We start from the raw sequence: 19508 nt of genomic DNA, 5'->3' as shown, positions 1-19508 counted from the left end.
GAAACATATGAATATACCATGTATAAGGAAATACTGGAGAATTTAATGCTGCCACATGGTAAAACCAAAGTAGACAGGGTATGGAAATTCCAGCTAGACATTGATGCTAAGCACACATCCAATTTAGTCAAAAATTGGTTAGCAAAGAAAAATGTTCTCCTGCTGCAATGGCCAAGCCAATCGCGTGATGTAAACCCTATAGAGCACCTTTGGTATGAGTTGGGGCAACAAGGATGGACAAATGGAAAGGAGCAAGATCCCTCAAGATGTCATGAACACCCTAGTGGATTCAGTGCCCCGTCGGTGTAGTGCAGTAATTAAAGCAAGAGGTTATGCTCCAAAATGCTAAGTTATGGCATTGTAAACAATGAATTACTTTGTTGTGATCAATAAATAGTATATTCAAAACTTTTTGCAGTCAGTTTTCTTGAATACTTGTATTCAAAAGCATTTTGGTTAAAATTAAGGTCTTGCATGATGACAACTTCATGCACTTGCAATTCATCACCAGGGAAATGGCATCACAACAACCAGACAGAAGTAATCACACTTTAAAAAAAAATTTAAAAAATGCAAAACTTTTGGTCGCCACTATCAGGGACTATCTTGCTGTAAAGAATTTATTTGTGTTATTTGTTTGTGTGTTTTCTGCATCTATTGTATATTTGAAGGCTGAGATGTTAGATGCATGAGGTTGCTTCTCGTAACTGCTTTTCCAATTGTGTTTGTCCAGAACTCGGTCAAATCTTTGCGATAAGTTTTGGAAAGAACCTGCAGAAGTAAATTGTACCTAACAACAAATGTATATTACACTGCAGGTCTCCTCACAGTGGTAAATTCATCAATGTTCATGTTCCATTTATAGAACTCTAGCAGTGGGAGATCCACAATTTACACACCGAGACTGCCGTGTGCACGACACGTAGTAGGTGCCGAGACTGCCGCGTGCACGACACGTAGTAGGTGCCGAGACTGCCGCGTGCACGACACGTAGGAGGGACCGAGACTGCCGTGTGCACGACACGTAGTAGGTGCCGAGACTGCCGCGTGCACGACACGTAGGAGGGGCCGAGACTGCCGCGTGCACGACACGTAGGAGGGGCCGAGACTGCCGCGTGCACGACACGTAGGAGGCGCCGAGACTGCCGCGTGCACGACACGTAGGAGGCGCCGAGACTGCCGCGTGCACGACACGTAGGAGGCGCCGAGACTGCCGCGTGCACGACACGTAGGAGGCGCCGAGACTGCCGCGTGCACGACACGTAGGAGGCGCCGAGACTGCCGCGTGCACGACACGTAGGAGGCGCCGAGACTGCCGCGTGCACGACACGTAGGAGGCGCCGAGACTGCCGCGTGCACGACACGTAGGAGGCGCCGAGACTGCCGCGTGCACGACACGTAGGAGGCGCCGAGACTGCCGCGTGCACGACACGTAGGAGGCGCCGAGACTGCCGCGTGCACGACACGTAGGAGGCGCCGAGACTGCCGCGTGCACGACACGTAGGAGGCGCCGAGACTGCCGCGTGCACGACACGTAGGAGGCGCCGAGACTGCCGCGTGCACGACACGTAGGAGGCGCCGAGACTGCCGCGTGCACGACACGTAGGAGGCGCCGAGACTGCCGCGTGCACGACACGTAGGAGGCGCCGAGACTGCCGCGTGCACGACACGTAGGAGGCGCCGAGACTGCCGCGTGCACGACACGTAGGAGGCGCCGAGACTGCCGCGTGCACGACACGTAGGAGGCGCCGAGACTTGCCGCGTGCACGATGACATAGACATCAGAGGATGTGCTACTGTTTTCTACTATGGAATTTGAGCGCTAACTCCGCCCACAAAGTACATCCTGACGCTGGCACTGATCAGCATGAGGACGTAATGTTTCACTGCTCACATCGCAGCATTCAGTAGTGAAAGGCCAACGTACTGGCAGCTTCTGTCTAAGTATATGGAAAAGGGATGGACAAAAAGGATCTGGTGGAGCAGAAAGTGCAGCTTTACTTTTTTTTTTTTATACAGTGGGGAAAATAAGTATTTGATACACTGCCGCTTTTTCAACTTTTCCCACCTACAAATACTTATTTTCCCCACTCTATGTCCACATGTCTGTTTCATTTGCTTACTGAAGGTAGGAGTACAGCAGTGAGATGTGGCTGTGCAGCGAGCCAATCCTCCTAACTGCACAGTACATGCTGCTGTAGAGCACTGCCTGGACCTTGGTTTACACAGCGCTCAGATTCTGCTGCTTCTGGACACTTGCAGCAGCATGTAACCCTTTTACATGCACCAGCAGCGCTCCTAAACATTTTTTGGTATTGAGAAGTTCAAAATATACCCACTAGACTTGCCTCTGTATGCCTATTGTTAAAAAGTGTGTTTTTTGGTATTTAATGACTTTTACATTATTAGTGTTAATGTTACACATCTTTTTTTTTTGTTCCTTACAGGCTGACAACCTGGAAAATGCTCTTTTCATACCAGACCTCAAACTGCACAGCAACCCTTCAGCATTCAATGTGTATTGCAATGTCCGTCACTGTGTCCTGGAGTGGCAGAGAAAGGAAACGTCTCTTCTGTTATCTTCAAAGAATTCAGTACAGAGTGGGGAGTCTGACAGTGATGAAGAGGAGGAATCCAAAGATCCACCAGTTAAGCTTCCAAAGGTGAGTCAGGTTAGGGGCCGTTCTTGGTTGAGCACTGCTCTCCGTTATCAGATGCATGGACAGCATGACTTTTTTCCTCTGCACACCAGGACATCCCTAAGTAAACTGGCCTAGTCCTACTGCTATGCCTTTTTTTTGTAATATTTTATCACTGAGATTCAATACATTTCCACTCTTGAACATTTGACTTGCATTTTACTATGTCATCCTGGTCGTTTTGAACACATTTTATTGCTTCATGGCACTGTTAAACTTGCACATTATATTGTTAATTATAACTCTTATTGCTGACAGTGCTAGAGTTGCCATCTAATGTGTGAAAGGAATCGGTCACCAAGTTTTTACTGCCCTATCTTCGCTGCAAAGACCCTGTCCCCAGCAGCAGGTTGCTATTGATGGTGCAGTAGTTTGGTAAAATTGAGGGAATAGCCTGTAGCCCATGTCTATCGAGGACTCTGCATGCATTACATGGAGAGGAATCCAGCCTCAACTCTTGCTGCAGCCAATAAACAGCGAATTTATGAAATCTATGGCATCAACATAAGAAAGTGTCCTGCTGATGGGATGAGGGTGCTGGTCACTAAATGCTGCCATCAGATAGAGCTGAAACTGTGTGACTGATTCACTTTGCTAGTTAGATTGTTGCATAGATCAGCCTTTTTGTTAATGCTCAGCAAATTAAAAAGCATTTAACAGTGCAACTCTAAGGGTTTCTTCAGACGTTCGTGATTTTCACTGATGAAACTTGTACCCATTACAGTCTATGGCAGGGGTCTCAAACTCAGCTGGGTATATGGGCTGCACACGGAAAAACATTTAATTTGGGGGGGCCGCATTATTTGCAGGACAAAGTGACATTTTTAGTGATACCATTTTTTTTTTCTATACACCTTTTTGAACTGGTCCTCATCTTGTAGTAATGCCCCATGCTGGTCCCTATCTTGTAGTAATGCCCCATGCTGGTCCCTATCTTGTAGTAATGCCCCATGCTGGTCCCTATCTTGTAGTAATGCCCCATGCTGGTCCCTATCTTGTAGTAATGCCCCATGCTGGTCCCTATCTTGTAGTAATGTGCCCCATGCTGGTCCCTATCTTGTAGTAATGTGCCCCATCCTGGTCCCTATCTTGAAGTAACGTCCCCACCCAGGTGCCCATATTGCAGGCATGTCCCCCCATCCAGGTGCCCATATTGCAGGCATGTCCCCCCATCCAGGTGCCCATATTGCAGGCATGTCCCCCCATCCAGGTGCCTATCATGCCTGTGTCCCACCCCTCCCCCCCCCAATACTCCCATACTCCGCACAGGTCCCCTGTGATGTTTTTCACATAGACATGACAGGAAAAAAAAAAAAGAATCTTCTCAACTGTCCTCCGTTCCCTCGGCATCCTTTCTTCACTTGTGGCCTGCAGTCACAGACCCATTGATGATCACGGCCGGTCCAGGAGCCGCGGACATCAGCGCTGTAGTGCAGTGTATTGCCGAGCAGAGACCGGCTCTCTGCACAGCAATACCAGGGCCAGCCGCCGGCCTATCAGAGGCCAGCAGCTGACATCTGCGCATGGCAGTGACGTCAAATGCTTCTGCGCTGGGACGCAGATGTCAGCTGCTGGCCTCTGATAGGCCGGCGGCTGGCCCTGGTATTGCTGTGCAGAGAGCCGGTCTCTGCTTGGCAATACACTGCACTACAGTGCTGATGTCTGCGCCTGCTGGAGCGAGCCGCGATTGTTACCGGGTCTATGTGCCTGCGGGCCGCGTGTTTGAGACCCCTGGTCTATGGGGTTGTTCACATGTCTGAGGATTTTTTGCAGACCAAGTCAACTGCAAAACACAGACACTTGTACTGTAGAGATTGATCCTAGACAAGCCGCTCTTGACATGCCAAAAAGAGAAAAACCGCAACGTCAAAAGTGAGATAAATGTGCATGTAAAAAAAAAAAAATATAAAAAATCACTAAAACACAATGAAAAACCGCAAGAAACCTAATTTACTGAATAGGTTCAGAAAATCAGCAACATAAAAATACTCATTTTAGGATGGTGTCGTTCTTCACTAAACTGTTGAACCTGATCCAAAAAGTTTATTTCTAAAATACTGATGAAAATAGGACTTTTATTTGCCTATAAGAAAAATCCCGGTCAGTATGAGTCCTAAGCTGTGTCACGTGTGAACACCTCTGATCAGACAGACTGATGTTACTCCATATTGTAACACAAGCCTCGGATCCCTTGTTGTTTGCACGTACACATTTATTGGGACAGTTGCATATCTGCTGCAACTAAGGGGAGTGCACTGAAGGTGGATTTATACAGCTAGTTTTAAAGTACTTGTCCACTACTTTTTTTATTGATGACCTATTCCTATGATAAGAAATCAAGGTGAGATCACTATGGGTCTGACCGCCTGCACCCTCGCTTGTCCACTGTTCACAGCTTCAGCAGCAGCTAGATGTAGGGAGTGCACTGTGCAGGGCACCACAGCTCTGTAAGCTGTTTAGTGGCTGCTGCAGGTCAGCTCGTATTGAAAGCATAGGAGCTGATCTGCAGTACTCAGCAGATACCTGTGTCAGATCTCACAGATCTGATGTTGCCCACCTATGGTTATATAAAAAAACATATTGCAAAATAGTATTAGTTTATGCTAAATGTAAGGCGTTTCGGACACATACAATGTGTACATACACAAAGTAACTTGAGGCAGACAGTACAGACCAAAAGTTTGGACACCCCTTCTCATTTAAAGATTTTTCAGTATTTTCATGACTGTGAAAATTGTACATTCACACTGAAGGCATCAAAACTATGAATTAACACATGTGGAATTATATACTTAACAAAAAAGTGTGAAACAATTGAAAATATGTCTTATATTCTAGGTTCTTCAAAATAGCCACATTTTGCTTTGACTGCTTTGCACACTCTTGGCATTCTCTTGATGAGCTTCAAGAGGTAGTCACCGGAAATGGTCTTCCAACAATCTTGAAGGAGTTCCCAGAGATGCTTAGCACTTGTTGGCTCTTTTGCCTTCACTCTGCGGTCCAGCTCACCCCAAACCCACTCGATTGGGTTCAGGTCTGGTGACTGTGGAGGCCAGGTCATCTGGCGTAGCTCCCCATCACTCTCCTTCTTGGTCAAATAGCCCTTACACTGCCTGGAGGTCTGTTTGGGGTCATTGTCCTGTTGAAAAATAAATGATGGTCCAACTAAACGCAAACCGGATGGAATAGCATGCCGCTGCAAGATGCTGTGGTAGCCATGCTGGTTCAGTATGCCTTCAATTTTGAATAAATCCCCAACAGTGTCACCAGCAAAGCACCCCCACACCATCACACCTCCTCCTCCATGCTTCACTGTGGGAACCAGGCATGTAGAGTCCATCCGTTCACCTTTTCTGCGTCGCACAAAGACACTGGTTGGAACCAAAGATCTCAAATTTGGACTCATCAGACCAAAGCACAGATTTCCACTGGTCTAATGTCCATTCCTTGTGTTCTTTAGCCCAAACAAGTCTCTTCTGCTTGTTGCCTGTCCTTAGCAGTGGTTTCCTAGCAGCTATTTTACCATGAAGGCCTGCTGCACAAAGTCTCCTCTTAACAGTTGTTGTAGAGATGTGTCTGCTGCTAGAACTCTGTGTGGCATTGACCTGGTCTCTAATCTGAGCTGCTGTTAACCTGTGATTTCTGAGGCTGGTGACTCGGATAAACTTATCCTCAGAAGCAGAGGTGACTCTTGGTCTTCCTTTCCTGGGGCGGTCCTCATGTGAGCCAGTTTCTTTGTAGTGCTTGATGGTTTTTGCAACTGCACTTGGGGACACTTTCAAAGTTTGCCCAATTTTTCGGACTGACTGACCTTCATTTCTTAAAGTAATGATGGCCACTCGTTTTTCTTTACTTAGCTGCTTTTTTCTTGCCATAATACAAATTCTAACAGTCTATTCAGTAGGACTATCAGCTGTGTATCTACCAGACTTCTGCACAACACAACTGATGGTCCCAACCCCATTTATAATGCAAGAAATCCCAGTAATTAAACCTGACAGGGCACACCTGTGAAGTGAAAAGCATTTCCGGTGACTACCCCTTGAAGCTCATCAAGAGAATGCCAAGAGTGTGCAAAGCAGTCAACAAAGCAAAAGGTGGCTACTTTGAAGAACCTAGAATATAACACATATTTTCAGTTGTTTCACACTTTTTTGTTAAGTATATAATTCCACATGTGTTAATTCATAGTTTTGATGCCTTCAGTGTGAATGTACAATTTTCATAGTCATGAAAATACGGAAAAATCTTTAAATGAGAATGTGTCCAAACTTTTGGTCTGTACTGTACCTTCACAAGAGGTACTTTGCAGTGTATTAATTTTTTCAGACAGTTCTATTATGATATCTCTCTACTTAAAGGAGATATCTGGAACTTAAAAAAAAAAAGTGCCTAAGCACCAACAGGCATGTGGTTGCAAACAGAGGCAACTACCTGCCTTTTGTACCCGGCCCCAGTCATTGACAGCTCCTGGCAGATATTCAGCTGCTCCCTGTCATCAGAGCAGAGGTTCCTCTTCCTGTTGACACGGCGGGACTACTCGTATCATGCTGATTGACAGCTGGCTTCCCCGAGATTGACAGCTGGCTCTCCGCTGCCTATCACCATGACACCAGTAGTCCCGCCCTGTCAACAGAAAAAGAAACTGCCACTTTGTTGATGTGATGTTAGCTGAAGTCTGTGACCGCTCTGTGCCGGCGGAGAGCGGCACGGGGCACAACAGGTAGGTAGGCAGCAACTAAATGCTTGATGGTGCTTAGGCACATATTTTTTTTTAATGTCCTCGATGTATCCTTTTCACTTGCGAACAGGTCAGTGCAGGAACCAGTTGCTTAGGATTTTACAGCTTTGATTCCGGTCATCCAGAGCAGCGATCTCTTGGTATTATGTGCAGTATGGGAACAGGGGTGGAAGAATAGGGAATCTGTGGGGTGTCACTTCAGCCAATAGTTAAATTCACACTGGACTGTTGCTCTGGTATGAAAGACTTTGAAGGGATTGTGTGAGAGTTTTAAGAAATTAAAGAGTAGGAAAACTTATTAAAGTTTATATGTGGCCTCTTAATTGCAATCAGATCAGTGGTGTCTGGGTCTTGAGCCACCTACTTATTGCTCCCACCACCCCATCCCTGACAGGTGTGCAGCTCTTGTTAGAGCACGTGTACATAGCTGTGTACTGATTCAATTGATGGAATAGTATTCAGTAGAAAAGGAACCCTGGAAGGGATAAACGTCCCAAAAGGCACTACAGAAATGAGAAGCAAAATGTGTGCCAAGACTGAAATCGAAACAATAATTGGTTTAAAAAGGACTTTTTTTTAAATTACAAAATATTAAAGACAAATTTTTAACAAACAGACAAATTGGTGAGTGGGCCAATGAAAGAACCACAATAAATAAAGGTCCATATTGGGTAGTTTTCAAATATCTAATACCCATACAATATAATTAAAATTAGAGTACCAAATGGTGTAAATGCCAAATACAAAATCAAAAGGAGTAACTCACCCGTATACTTGCCTAACACCTAATCCGCTGAAGTCATTGTCACCTGTAAAAAAAACAAAAAATAAAAAACAACCATATCCCTCCTGTCCGACGTCATGATATAATCCAGAGTGTCCAACAAAAATCTGGGTCGCTTCTACAGCAGTCACACCAGAAATCACTGGGGTGACTCTTCTAGAGGACAGCACTCTATACACTGACAGGAGTGTAATCTCCTGACTAAGGGAAAACCGAAATGCTCGTCGGGGCTATTGCTCCATGTATACAGCCACTTGTCCTCACGCCCCTGTGCCCTGCCAACTTCTTTCTACAGCCCTCCGTTTGACTCCCTGGTATGTATAGACAGGGTCTTGATGGATTGTACATTATAGACAAATGATCGCATATGGCAGTTATCTGTGCACACTATAGGTTAGGGGTGTGTGAGTGACCTCTCAGTGTATTGCGCTGACTGTTAATATATGTTAATATATATGTATCTGCAAACTGTGGATTATAGTATATGCTGTACTTAGTGGAGCCATTCTTTCAAGGTTCATATTGGCTATATCTAGATCTTACCTTAAATCATGCTTGTTGTTATCCATAATAAAGTCTATTGAATTATTTTGTAAAATGAAGGCTTATTGATCGTTCTTTGTCCTCTTGCGCTATGTTGTTTGCATGATTTAGCCTATATAAAGTCAATTAGTTGGTAGTTTCTAATTGATATATTTGAAATTCATGAATATAGATTGTTTCCCGTATTAGGGGTAACTATACTACCCATTTTCCATGAAATGTGTGTATTATCACTCCTGTCAGTGTATAGCACTGCGCTGCCTGGACAGTGGTCACTGGAGTTTATCAGCTGAGGGCTCCGGTGACCTAACTTACTGCATCAGTGTTGCGTGAGAAAATTCTCCCACAGGACCGGTGCCTTAAGTGAGGTCATCAGAGCTCTCAGCTGATTGAACTCCAGTGACCTCATGCCCCATCAGCTTAGCACTATACCCTCCCTGGAGCGATCGCGCTCCTGTCAGTGTATTGCCGGGTGATCGGATCTCCATGGGACACTTGTACTGACATTGGTAGGCGAGTATGAAGTGTTTTACTTTAATATCGATTTTATTTTAACTTTTTTTTTTTTTCTTTACACTGTGTACAGGCGCTGGCTGAGGAGACGTCTTCTCCCCTCAGCCGCACCTGCTCCTGCTGTTATGTTGCCGTATGGATGATGGGAGGAGTAGTTTCCCCCGGGCAATTCTTTGTGTGTTTTTACCGCGTTTTTGACTCATTGACTTGAATTGAGTAAGTCAAATACACAGCAAACATCCACATCAAATCTCCAAATATATTTATACTTGCGGTTTTGACTGACTCAATTCAGCCAATGGGTGAAAAACACGGCAAACATGCATAGAGAATTGACATGCTGCAGATTTAAATGCAATGACAATCCTCACAGGAAAATTCCTCATCAAGTGCACTTCAGGATTGTCATTGCATTAGCTGGCACACGGATTACCTAGCGCTTTTGGCCCATTTCCACGTGGAAAAAAAATTGCGAAAACGCACAGCGTGCACATAGCCTAAGAGTTTTTACAGTTTCAAAAGTGTGAAAAGGTCGGATTCTGGAAATGTTTTTAAGGTGCAGGTGACACGAGTGAGTGATTGTATATAGGGAATAAAGGCAAGTTCTGTGTCAAATATGACCCCAGGACAGCGGGTTTGCTGTTTAGGAGTTATGGTTGCACCACCCAAGGAAATTGCAAAGTCTGGTATAGGTAGGTCTGTAGGAGGAGGAAACACAAGAAGTTCAGTTTTGGAGAGATTAAGTTTCAGATAGAGGAAGGACATGATGTTTGAGACAGCAGACATACAATCCGTGGTATTTTGTAATTGAGTGGGGGTGATGTCAGGGGAAGAGATGTATAGTTGGGTGTCATCAGCATACAGATGCTGGAAACAAAATCTGCTAATGGTTTGTCCAATAGGGCAGTATATAAGGAGAAGAGGAGGAGGCCTAGGACTAAGCCTTGAGGAACCCCGATAGTAAGTGGAAGATTAGAGAAAAGAGCCGGCAACAGGCTGAAGGAGCTGTCAGAGAGATAGGAGGAGAACCAGGATAGAACAATGTCCTTGAAGCCAATAGAGCGGAGCATAGTGAGGAGGATCTGGTGATCCACTGTCAAATGCAGCAGAGAGATCCAGGAGAATCAGCAGGGAGTAGTGACCATTGGATTTTGTTGTTAATAAGTCAGAAGAGACTTTAGTAAGCGCAGAAGAGCGGAAGCCAGATTGTAAGGGGTCGAGAAGAGTTATCTGAGAGATGGCGGATTAATAATAATCTTTATTTTTATATAGCGCTAACATATTCCGCAGCGCTTTACAGACATCATCATCGCTGTCCCCAATGGGGCTCACAATCTAGATGCCCTATCAGTATGTCTTTGGAGTGTGGGAGGAAACCGGAGAACCCAGAGGAAACCCACTCGGGAAGAACATACAAACTCCTTGCCGATGTTGTCCTTGGTGGGATTTGAACCCAGGACCTCAGTGCTGCAAGGCTGCAGTGATAACCACTGAGGCACCGTGCTGCCTGCTATTAGATGGGAGTGGACCAAGCATTCTAGGAGTTTAGAGATGAACTCTATGGCATGCCATATACGCTAGCATCACTGGCAAGGGAGCGACCATAGCTTCAGTGCTACATCGCAAAGGATTTTGCCAGCCAGTGTAATCTTCATACTCTGGGAGAACACCTTAACGTCAGTTTGCAGATTTTGTTTTACAGCACCTGGGTCAACCATGGGTAGTCTAGAGCTTTTCAGTTACTGCTATGAGCGGACTTTGTAGACATGCTCTCTGTCCTGTGCTGAGGTCATTGTGCGGATTGGAGGTAGAGGAGGTGCACTGTGTTCGCCTAGTGTGAATGGAGTCATCCGGTGTTATGTCATCTTGCCTGTGATAGAGATGACTACAAATTATCTCTACAGAGTAGAAAATGTCCGCTCATTACGAGGCTCAGTAGTCATTGTGAAAAAAGATTTCAGGATTTTTTTCAATATGGAGAATTGTACAAAAAAAGCAGATGTTTTACAAATACATTCAACAGAAGACTTAATTCAATCAATTTATGGTTTTCTTACAATGTTTCTCTTTTACATGTGGATCCAGTTTTCATTGGAAAAAAAAATCACTGAGAATTGTTATTCCAAATGTTTGTGTGCTCCAAAGAACTGTTTTTTTGTTATAACTTGGCAATATCTAGAACTATATTGCATAATTATTTGCATATGAGCTATACAATAGTCTTATTTAATGGCTATCATTCCTTTTCCAGATAATTGAAATTGGCTTATGTGAAGTGTTCGAGTTGATAAAAGAAACCCGTTTTTCTCACCCGTCACTGTGTTTAAGGAGCTTGCAGGCGCTACTTAATATTCTACAGGGTCAGCAACCAGAGGGGCTTCAATCTGAGCCTCCAGAAGTGTTAGGTAAGAGAATTTCCACTTTTTTTTATTGTTCATATTAACTATTTGGGTCATTTTTTGTTATTGCCTTAACCAGATTCCAAAGCATTTCACATTTTCTGTCCTATTTTGGGTTTAGTGTACATGGCTGACTTCTAAGAATATCTCTTGTAATAATGAAAGTCCTGTGCTACTTCTGATAATCTTATTACTTTCATTGATTTTTCTAACAGAATCTCTCCTCCAGCTTATTTTGGAGATCACAACTCGTAGTACAGGAGCCAATGATAGTACCGGACAGTCGCTCACTGCACTCTCCTGTGCCTGCCTGTTCAGTCTGGTGGTGGCATGGGGAGAAACAGGAAGAACCCTACAAGCCATCTCGGCTATTCTTACCAACAACGGCAGCCATGCTTGCCAAACCATTCAGGTACCTTTTTTTTTTATTTTAACCTTTCCAGGTGTATTCTTGACTAAGTGCTCCAGTTTTTTAAAGTCTGTTTTAACCATGAAATGATTGTACTTGTAAAAAGAGCCGGGTAGGGCAAACCTTTTGTTTTGGCACTTGGCAGCCATACTCGATGAGAGGTTACTTCTGCTGGACATGGCCATGGTTTAGACATTACACATTTGCAGTGTGTATTTTGCAGAAACTTACAGCACAAGTGTTAATGCCATCCACACGTACTTGAGATATTTAGCTATTTAGCCCAGAAACTTGCATGTTTATTTAATTTACAGGCAAAATCTCCCCAGGTTTATGGTGAAGTTCTACTGAACAGTCATACTAAGAGAGTCCATCTGCGTTAAAATTGTATTTCTTTTTAAAAAAAATTTGTGGATATGTCAAAAAGATTCTGCCACATGTTGCCATACCTGTAGTCTGATTATTCTGTGTAAATTGGTGCATTTTTTATTGCTTTAAAGGTTTTTTTTCCATCTTTTTTAGAACGGTATGCTTGCACAGTAATTGTAAAAACAAGCAACTTTGTAACAACTTTGGTTTATAATTTTCTCCCGTTCTCACATTAGTTTAGGATTTTGTTTCCTGCTCGTTGGTAAGGGGCCTGTGCGGTGTCCGAATTTGTGCAGTAATTACAGGCACTTTCCTTCTGAGCTTGTAAGCACTGCCCTGAAGCCGTCTGGGATGGCTGGAGCGTGCCGCTGCCTCCTGATCCTTGCCAGCTTCAGTGCCACTGTGCTTCCAATGTGGCAGAGGCAAGGCTGCCTCATATAACCGCAGCAGGAGCACACAGATAGGCCTATAGCGCGACAATAATGCTGACCTAAACTATCCCTTTAGCAGGAGCATCTGCTGCCTGGGGATCAGTGCTCTCCTTTTAAAGTATATATTTTTTCTTTTTTTTTATTGGAAATGACATTTTTGCTATTCAGGTTGGGAGGAAGGGAGTTGGGTGTGTGCCGGAGAATACTGGGACCGGAGGTTACAGTGACTCTCTGGCGCCTACGCAGAAAAAAATTGAAGTGCGTGCTGAACAGTGCAGAGGAGCAACTGCAGGGAGAATGCGCAGGCGCGGGATTTCTGGCCGCGCACCTGACGAAACAGGCACACACGGAATAGAGGGGAGGAGCAATGTCATATAATGAAGAGAGGAGACAGGGTTATCTTCCGGGCAGCGTACGCCCCATAGCCTGGAAGAAATAATTAACGCAAAGTGATAAAAGATGACATAGCACAAAGGCATCATCCATGAGGCATACAGGTATGACTAGTTTCAGCTGCCTTTATGTCCATATTGATGGACCAAAGGGGTGACTGATTCCCTTTAAAAGGATTGTTCACTGTCTTCTATTTTAAGGAGATTGGTGCTTCACTTCATTTTGTGTGAACCTGCTTTTCCCCATTGTTGGAGTAGTACGAGGCCTAGCGTTAAGTAAAGTATAGCTTTTGTTAACTGGGTTTAGTAAACTTATATAGATCTTTACTGCACAGCTCTAACAAGAATTTTTATTTTTTGTTTTTTCTTATGCCAGGTGCCAATTATTTTAAACTCTCTACAGCGGAGTGTTCAAGCTGTGCTAGTGGGTAAAATCCAGATACAGGACTGGTTTACAAACGGAATTAAAAAGGCTGCCTTGATGCAGAAATGGTCTTTGAAAGATGTTCCTGTGGATGAAGATGATCAGTGCCTCCTTCAAAGCGATGGCTTCTTCCTCTATCTCTTATGCAAAGATGGCCTGTATAAAATTGGTTCGGGGTACAGTGGGACAGTGAGGGTAAATGGAGACCTTTCTAATACATAAATATATATTTCTTAACACAAATGTAAGGAATACAGCAATCTGGGTTCATTTGGTATTGTCAAGTCAGATGTATAATTTGATGCATTTCTCCTATATATCTTCAGAAGGATAGAAAAATCAATGAGCCCTTACTGCCAAACCATATCCGTATTTTTATATGCATTATTGATCTTCTATAGGGTAAGATCTTTTTCAGACAGTGCTTGTTTTTATGCAATTTATTTTCAACCTGTTAAGTAGAGCAGATTCCAAGTCCTATACATAGTCATGTATGTTAGTGGCAGGTTGCCCATGCATTGTACCCCACAGCTTCTATATTGCACTTGTTTAGACCTTCCACGACGTTTCTTTTTCACAGGGCCACATTTACAATTCCACATCCCGAATCAAAAGCAGAAAAGAAAAGAAGTCTTGGTTAGGTTATGCTCAGGTAGAGTATGATTTTGATTTTGTGTTTTTGTCTTTTATTCCTTCTTATTTATTCATATACTATAAACTATGTATTTTGGTAATCTGATTTAGTATGCAAAATCAATTAGATTCCCTTCAATTAGGACATTATTGACCTATTTAAAGGGAATCTGTCAGCAGATTTTTGGTATGCATTCTGAAGACAGCAGGAGATACAGGCTGAAACACAGAATTCAGGGATGTGTCACTTGTCACAGTGTGTGCTGTAGGTTACTAACTGTGAAGGATTTATCACTAAGAGATTAACATTGGCAGACTAGTCCGGCAATGCCCCCTCCAGTGATAAGCAGCTCACTGTCTAGAATAGTGTGGGCGGAGGCAGCTTTCTCAGCTCTGCTTTACTCTAAACCTAAAAGCTCTGATTGTGTCAGAATGGCTGCACCCAGTAAACTAAATGATATATCGTTGGATTCAGCTTCTCTTTACCTACATCATGCTGCTTTCAGATGAGGTAGCAGAAACCTTCTGACAGATTCCCTTTAAGGCCCCAAGTCTGCTATATTGGTGCTGTAAAACCCTCCCACACGCAAGACTTCATAGGAGATAGTTTGCTAGTTTTCCAATAGACTGCACTAGTAAAGTATTGTAGCTCTTTATACAAGTGATTTTAGTCACCTTCCCAGCTTCTCTCAAGAAAAAAAAAATCAAGATTGTGTTGACCCTAAAATGATGATATAACAGCAAAACTACAACCCATCAAATGGAAATCACAGGACCGACAGGCATGTTCATGATATGCAAATGATGAAAAAATGGTAACATTTTCAAACATCTTGATTTATTCAGTATAGAGTATGAGCGCCACATGCAGAAATCCCTGCACTTTTCACCCATTGGCATGCTATCAGTGAGCTTATTAATGGTTGTCTGAGGAATGCTTTGCCACGCTGAATGCTCTTGGAGACGCAAAGTCCAGAGACACTGCAGGCCACGGTGGCACATTTAGGCCATGCAGGCTGCTCACCGTAGAATGAGCCTGGAGTTGTCATGTTGAAAACCGCTCCTGGGATTCTTTGCAGTATACTTGATGAGAGCTGCATTGTGACCGCTGAAACGTCACTTTTCTGGTGACCAAATCAATCCTTTTTTTTTTTTTACCTACGTCTTTTGGAGTGCGGCTTCACTCTAAATTTTGTTGCATTGTATAAATGGTGTATTAGTATAGTATAAATGGGGTATAAGTTTTAGTATAGTATAAATGGTTCATAATTATAGTAGTATAGTATATGTGATGCAAAAGTATAAATCTGCTATAGCGTAAAGTTATACCAGGTGATCCTTACCACAGTGAGCACCATAAAAATAAAACCTGAGCTACAATAGAACCAAGAGTCTCCCTTTTCCATCTGTATGGCAAACTAAATGGTAATATTCAAAAATAACAACCTTGTTCCCCAAAAAAAGCCCTTTTAAAAAGATGAGAAATAAGTGTAAAAATGGCGACAATGGGAAGGGTGGATCGCTGAGACCTAATGAGATTGGGGTACTTGCTTTGAAAATCCATGTCAGAATGGCTGTGTAATGCTTTTTGGAAGTCTAAACTCTTTGCTCGTCTAGACTGATTGTCAGCTCCACTATCCCTTCTTCCTGCTGCAGTTTAACATCAGGGTTATGTAACCATGGTAAGATGGATTTACAAAGTAAGTACACCAGCCTTGGTCTAAGAATTACTGATGTATTCAGTTTATTTTGTGAAATTTAGTGACTGATTCGCGATGCCATCCGCAATGTTTGCTTGTTTATAATATTTAATTTGTTTTCTGATTTTCTTCTTTAGGGTTATTTGCTTTTCAGAGATGTGAGCAATCATAGTATGACAGCCATTAGGATAAACCCTGAAACGTTGGAGCAGGATGGTACCGTCACTGTACCAGGTAGGCACTTGCGAGTTGCCATTTACTTGTGTAATGAACAGAGGACATTGGCTATAGGACACATGGCCGATACTGGCAGATTGACAATTTCATTGACTCCGCTCTTCTCCCAGTGCAGAGCAACCCCTTCTATTGATCCTACATCCTGCAACCATGGTTGTCATCCATGCCCATTGATATCCTTTAGTATGAATGTTACATTATACATGTTATCATAAGCCTTTTATTGTGTGCCACTACTGTCTATGCAAATTTTTGATTAACCTTTTAATTGTTCTCTAGCTATAATATACCAGTATTGTTACATTCCAATCAAGTTGACTTCTTTTTTTTTTCAGTGCAAAATATTTGTGTATTAGAAAGATGCGCATAATTTTTGTTTTTTGCTACATTTTTACATATAAATAGGCAGGGAATAAACCAATTTAAAGCAATACCTCTACTGTTACTGAAGCTTTATTAATAATAAGACTGACTTTTAGGCTATGTGCCCACAATCAGGCTATAGCAGCGTTTTGGAAGCAGCGTATTGTCGCACTGTCTGCTGCATATCTAGCATCTCCGCAACAGAAATTGACATGCTGCGGCTCGTAAACCCCCGCCGCGGGGAGTGTACGCAGCGTCATATAGAAGCACAGTGGGCATGGGATTTCTATAAATCCATCCACTGTGCTTGTAACGTAGAACGCAGCATTTTGGACGCAGCCCAGGTGAGCTGCTACTCCTGATCGTCGGCACGCAGCCTTAGAGAGGAGTGGGACAGTGTTTGTTTTTTGTTTTTTTTCCCTATAATCATCCTTTTGAATAGGTAATTTACATTCTTAGATGACATTGTGTAGTTGTAACTGCTGCGCACAGGGTAGATCTGAGTTGAGCGGATATCAGGTGGAGGGAAAAGAAATTCAGTCTGCAAGTATCACACAAGCTATAGACACAAGCACTGGGAATTTTGCATTGTCTGCTGCATATCTTTTATTGCATCTTTTCTAATAGGAGCCTGCATGTGGCGATCGGCCTGTGATCCTCTAAACTAAAAATACTCTGACAGAAGCAATGACATGTCCTCTTATTTCTCTTTCATTGCTTAGATTGTAATGCCGATGGACAGAACATCCTGTTTAGTGATGGAGAATTTGTCAACCAGATTGCTGCTTCTAAAGACGTGAGGATTAATCTCTTATAATTTCTATGTAGAAAACACTCTGTTTAAAGTCTTTTTCAATTTAACAAACATTAGGACAGGGTTGGTGGAGGACTTGTGGTGCTTTTTACCCTCTTGGAGTCTGATCTGGGTGATGGTTACAGTTCTTGTGTTTCAGGCTTGTATTCTGGTGGCTGGTATAAAATATTAAGGTTTTGTGGCTTGGGGTCAATTTTTTTTAGTAGGTCTGGTGTGTGGTCTATATCCATTTCAGGGTCTGCTGAAGGGTGTCAAATATATTTGTGGCTTTTTTTCTGTGTGTTTGGGGAGGTGTTCTATACAAATGAAAGGGACCACAATGCTGTATCTGACGCACAATACTAATGGCAGCCCATTGGACCCATTAACCCGTACTGGAGATGTGTGCACCTGTGTGGCACACGCGTGCTGCATCAGGAGCACACTTACCGGCGTTTGGGAATCAGTTGTACAGTTAAAACAAGAAGAAGAATAAAATGAAAAAAATCCCTATACTCACCTGTTCATATACTCACTCCTGCAGGGAGCGAGCCCCGGAGCTGCGCTGAGCTCAGTGAGTGACAGGACACCGCTTGCTGAGTGCAGCCCTGGGGCCCGCTTGCTGCAGGAGTCATTCTCCCCAGCTCCTCGGCGTGATCGGTCGCATGGATTACAGCGGGGGACACCTAAGACAGGTGAGTATATGGATTTTTTTTATTTTATTCTTATTTTTACAGGTGGAGACACAGAGCAGAATACTACTACTTTCATAATTAACCCCTGCTGGTGCTGACCACAGCGCCGGCAGGGGACTGAGGGCAGCGTTCAGCACCCTTTGAGGTTCTGCACGGTTTCCAACCCAGATTCAGAGAAGTAAGAAAACTCCCGCAGTGGAAAGGTAAGGTTTTTTTTTTTTTTTTTTAAGCTGTTCTAACTTGTCATATTCACAATAAGCTCCTTATGAGAAAAAAACAATACGTTTAACAAAGTGGTAAAAATGGATGGAGGTGTCAGAAAATTGATAAATCCTCAGGGTGGTATTCTCAGTGTAACCTTTATTTCTCTGTGCTTGTGTACATTTAGCAATGCTTACCCTTTAGGGTATATGCACGCAGGTTATTTGCAGCAGATTTGTTTGCAGAAAAAACCAGAGTGATGGTAGGAAAAGCTCTATGTAAAATACACAAATTTTTGATGCATTTTTACTTTAGTTCAAATCCGCAAGGAAAAAATAAGCATCATGCAATATCAGAAATCCCATTCGCTTTGCAATTTTGTCGCAGCATTTTACAGTATCAGCATAGTATGAACAAGCCCTAAGAAATCCTAATCAGCAGGACGATCTGCTTGTCCAAGCCCTGCTTACTCCATGTCCACTTTTCTAGTTAATATACTGTATAAATGCACATATACAAGTCTTGCAAGCGTTAGAAGAATAGGTATTTTTGCACAGTGCTTGCATTCAGGTCTCCTGCGGTTATGTTCTGTCGATATTTACTTCCGCCTACTTTAGAAGTATGTTTCTCATATAGTTTTGTGGGCCGCCTTACTACTAGTTAGTTATGTTTTTGTGATGGGTTATTTTGTGATAAAGCATTTGTTGCCTTGTTACATTAAGAATTAGTTTTTTACATTTATACGTAAAGAGAACCTAGTATGTAAAATAACAATATTAACTTGCGGATATGGAGTTAATCTGCAGATTAATAGTGTTCTGACGCAGTGTGGCCACTGCACTGAGAGCCCCGCTGCCGGGAGAAAATTAACTTTATTTTCCCCGGCAGCCTCATGCTTTCAGTCACCGCCCTATGTATAGAGCGCAGTAGCTGTAACCGTGCCCCTGGCACTGACTGACAGCTGGCTCTAATGCTGATCCTGTTGTCAGTCAATGCCTGGGCAGTGCAGTTACAGGCGCCACTTACTATACACAGAGAGGTGACTGAGACCGTGGTGGCGCCCCCCTGTGACTGGAAGCCGAACGCTACCAGGGGGAATAAAGTTCATTTCCGTCAAGGAGTGGGGCTCTCAGTGCCAGCACCGCACAGTGTCAGAATACTTTTAACCATATATCTGCAGGT

General features: G+C 43.3%; 1 protein-coding gene across 14 annotated transcripts in view; it reads left to right on the top strand.

Moving 5' to 3' along the window:
- The window catches only part of MYCBP2 (MYC binding protein 2), a 275096-nt gene that overhangs the window by 73172 nt on the left and 182416 nt on the right, over positions 1 to 19508 (top strand). For all 14 annotated transcript variants that reach the window (XM_073664071.1, XM_073664076.1, XM_073664064.1 and 11 more), the window contains exons 3-9: positions 2448 to 2663; positions 11532 to 11685; positions 11895 to 12091; positions 13657 to 13899; positions 14285 to 14356; positions 16175 to 16271; positions 17360 to 17433. In XM_073664071.1, the coding sequence (XP_073520172.1) occupies positions 2448 to 2663; positions 11532 to 11685; positions 11895 to 12091; positions 13657 to 13899; positions 14285 to 14356; positions 16175 to 16271; positions 17360 to 17433 (1053 nt within the window). The remainder of the gene's footprint in view (positions 1 to 2447; positions 2664 to 11531; positions 11686 to 11894; positions 12092 to 13656; positions 13900 to 14284; positions 14357 to 16174; positions 16272 to 17359; positions 17434 to 19508) is intronic.

The sequence above is a fragment of the Phyllobates terribilis genome, unplaced genomic scaffold (genome assembly GCF_046119375.1).
Source record: "Phyllobates terribilis strain yellow unplaced genomic scaffold, ASM4611937v1 Scaffold_2__4_contigs__length_985480577, whole genome shotgun sequence".
NCBI lineage: Eukaryota > Metazoa > Chordata > Amphibia > Anura > Dendrobatidae > Phyllobates > Phyllobates terribilis.
Note: the sequence above shows the minus strand (reverse complement) of the source record. Positions and strands in the feature narration are given on the sequence as shown.